The 3,758-nt window shown below is 37.9% G+C and overlaps 1 protein-coding gene across 1 annotated transcript; it reads right to left on the reverse strand.

Moving 5' to 3' along the window:
• Positions 1-189: 189 nt before the first annotated feature.
• On the reverse strand, positions 190-2,083 carry LOC104951053 (PI-PLC X domain-containing protein 3-like; the record flags this gene model as incomplete). The annotated part of the gene is made up of 5 exons (XM_010777690.1): positions 2,032-2,083; positions 1,454-1,573; positions 1,097-1,221; positions 873-1,004; positions 190-359 (listed from the first exon to the last, which is right to left on the reverse strand). Coding segments are annotated over exons 2-5 (533 nt in total), but the record flags the coding sequence as incomplete, so codon positions are not given.
• Between the last annotated feature and the right edge of the window lie 1,675 nt (positions 2,084-3,758).

Raw genomic sequence — 3,758 nt, forward strand, 5'->3', positions numbered from 1 at the left:
ATCTATCTATCTATCTATCTATCTATCTATCTATCTATCTATCTATCTATCTATCTATCTATCTATCTATCTACAGTATCTCTCTATCTATCTATCTATCTATCTATCTATCTATCTATCTATCTATCTATCTATCTATCTATCTATCTATCTATCTATCTATCTATCTACAGGACAGTTTCAGGATACTTTACCCTTTTGCAGAGTTTGGCTCCAAACAGCGTCTTGATGAAGTTGATGAGATGGCAGTGCAGCTGATCTTCGTACCGTTTGACGAAGCCTTTAAAGTGGGAGAAACTGAGGATGAGGATCTCTTTGGGGTGCCTCTCTGCCCAGTCGTTCATCACCCTGAGGATAGTCTGTCACGGGGGGAAATGGCCGTTTTTAATACACATTCAATTCAATAACGGAACATTTCGGCTGCTTATATTCCCGATATTGTTCTTTCGGTCATGACCCAATTAAGGCCCAGTTGAAAACCATTGCAAATAAAATTGATACTCCAAGAGGTGCAGAACTATGATAAAATAATTGAAAAGATGCGGTAACCAGAAAGGTTTTTAGTCTTGAATTAAAAGGAAAAAAACTCAGGGTTTTAGGAAAACCTCAGATGTTGAAGAAGATAATTTCAGAACTTTGGAGCAGAGCAGCTTCTGCATGTTTTGTTCTGACTCTGGAGACTATCTCATGGGGAGATGTAGATGTTAAAGGAAAATGCTTTTTGATTGGATTGCTCCAAAATGTATATCTTGGAAGCTTTAACAATCCTGATATCACCTATCACCATGGGTTGATTTCCTCCTATGTATTGACGTATACATAAAGAAAAGAGGCAATGTTCTTCTTGTCATGTATGACGTTTCCATCCTCACCTCCACATCAGTTTGTGTTAACAGTCCGTGATAAAAGTAAAGTCGGTTGGGGTCGGGGTCGTTGTCCTTTCGAGCGATCCTCAGGTCAAAGTACCGAACTCCTGCATCCAGCTGCTTCAAGATGCTCTCCTCCTGCATCACAAGCAATAACAAAGTAAAAAAACCACTCTTTTCTTTGTTTTGAGAACACACAAAGACAAAGACAGGTTCTAACCACATGTTACCTGAGTCCTCGCCCATTTGTACAGTATTTTCCGCGCGCAGTACATTTTGCTCAGTTTTTTCAGGCCATCCGGTTCTATTATAGCAGAGCTGAGGTCCAAGTCATAACTCATCGAGTCGTGGCTTCCTAGGAAATAACAAACACACAATTATGAACCTGAGAATGAGCAGAGTAGGGCCCCTTCAAGAGATTAAAGAGTAGAAGAAATGACATCTGTTGTTATGTTTCTGATTCTGTGAGGAGAAATCACCATGCACTTCACTTGGGGATGTCTTAAACAATGTTCTTCTTCCAAAAATAACAACAACATGATCATTCTGATGTACTGTACACTGTTGCATTACGTAAGCAGCTTCACCTGGTATGGTCAGATTATGGAGAGGATTGTCGTGGAGCTCTGGAGGAAGTTGTGACATCCAGTCAGTGTAGCTCCTGTCTCCACTTCGGCCTTTTTGTGCAGACATTGTCCTCTCTATTTCTACAAAAGAAACCTGAGAGTCAACCCTTAATCTCTTAACCATGCATTCGTTTGCAATTGTAACTAAGTACGTTTACCCAAGTTCTCTACTTATACACTGCACTGGATACTTCTACATTTACTTAACCCTTTTTACATATGAAAACACATGATAAATGACAAGATGTTTGGACATTTAAATCTGTATTTATAAAGCCAGGATAATAAGATATTCTATAATAATAAAATACTGTGAAGAGAGCTCTTGTGTATACTGAGTACATGTATCTGATAATACGTATGTACTTTTACTTTAGTAACATGTTGAATTCAGGACTTTCCCTTTAAGTATTTCTACTTTTACTTAAGTCATAAATCTGAGTACTTCTTCCCCTTCTCTTATTTTGTAGCTTGCATTGATTTGTTTGCCATCAAATAAAAAAAAAAACACGTATAACGATTAAAGAAATGCAACTTACTCTGTCAAGATGACTCCTAGCTTTCCTTCAGTTCGTTATAACCTCACATGTGAAAGTGCAGAAGGATACCAAGTACTTATATTATCATAAGCTCAAGGCTTAGATAAAAGAGGTCATCTGTAGTTGTCCAACAGGTTTTTATAGGCATGATGAGATGAGGAATGTTTGATGAAGCTAATATGAAGTCCTTCCTCATGCCATTAGCATGCACTCACTTTTGTTTGTTATTTTGGCGACACATTTGGCACTGAGAGGTAGTTTTAGGTGTGTCTTTGGATCTCACTTCCTAGATATTAATGCCTGTATTTTATGTCGCTACAGACTTGGTATAACTTTGAATACTCTCTGAGGGCCTAAGATATTCAAAAATAATAATTTGAAAACATTAAACAAAAACAAAAAATATTCAATCTTTTTTTTGTTATATTTTTCATTAGTTTTACCAAAATAACTTTTTAATTGTATTTAAAATAAAATTTCCAAATAAATGAATCATTCGAATCTGCCTGTTCAGTTTCTGTTTCAATGTGAGGGGTTAAATGAAAGAAGCTCCTTGAGCCGTCTCTGCGAGTTACTGTGAAGATAGGAGCTGATTGGTGGTCCTGCTGTACATTCACAGAGGGCCCGCTACAGTAACTGAACGAGAGAGTAATGTCAAGTGACAGTACAATTGACCAATCATATCTTCCCTCTAAATGGGTGGGCTTTATTTTCAGGACTTTATGACAAGTTCCGCCCGCTGTGAGGTTTATCATGTTTATACATGTGGTGCAGTGACGCGTCCTAAAACCCGGAAGTAAGCTGCGCTCGGGTTCCCTCGTCAAAAAAGCAATGAGATTTGGTTATGGCTAGAAAGGATCCGTCTAGTGTAAATATGACGTCACGTTCTCGTTGTAACTCTCGTTGTAATCGGAGCGGCTCGGAAACACATCTACAGCAGTAACATGATGCAACATACACATTAATGCAGCAGCAATATTAATAGAGAAACATCAGACATAATAGTAAAACACTGCAAGGGAACATTTTATTGCACCAGGAGCTATCTTGGGACTTTTACTGCGACAACGTTGACTTGCCTGTGAATAAAAAATAAATCATAGTGTTGGTGATCTACAGTGTTGTCATTCTTCTTTGAACACCAGCAAGATCGCTAACACCCTATTTCAACAATCACACTCCCTATCATTGACATAATTAATAGATAGTTTAGCTTCTCACCATCTTTTGCTGTGGCCCACTGATGTTAACGATCGTAACTGAAAGGCTGCCTGCCAAACGTAAACATTCAGCCATGTGACATTCAGCCAAACTCTCGCGAGAGTTTTACACAAGACGGATCCTTTCTAGCCATAACCATGAGATTTCTCCATAGGGTTTTGGAAATTAGCTGGAAATAAGGTCTGTGGAAAAAGAACACGTTTCTACAAATGTGGAGGGAGAGTCCTCTCCAGTCAGACTGAGAGGCTGATAACTACAGCTCAGTGAGGTAAAGGACTCTGAGTGTTTAGATAGTTAACTTTAGTCTAAGTTATCTCAGTGGGTCTCAAACGGTTTGGTCACAATTTATGTAAACAAATATTTCCAAGGCAATCCTTTATAATTATTGGGATAAAACAGGTTTGAAATCATTTCAATGTATACTATAGGACAATAAACCAAAAATATTGTTTTAAACTGGAGAGATTAAAAAAAATGCACGAATAAATAAATGTTAATAGGTCAAA

This window comes from Notothenia coriiceps, unplaced genomic scaffold (genome assembly GCF_000735185.1).
Source record: "Notothenia coriiceps isolate Sejong01 unplaced genomic scaffold, NC01 NC01_scaffold00018445, whole genome shotgun sequence".
Taxonomy (NCBI): Eukaryota; Metazoa; Chordata; class Actinopteri; order Perciformes; family Nototheniidae; genus Notothenia; species Notothenia coriiceps.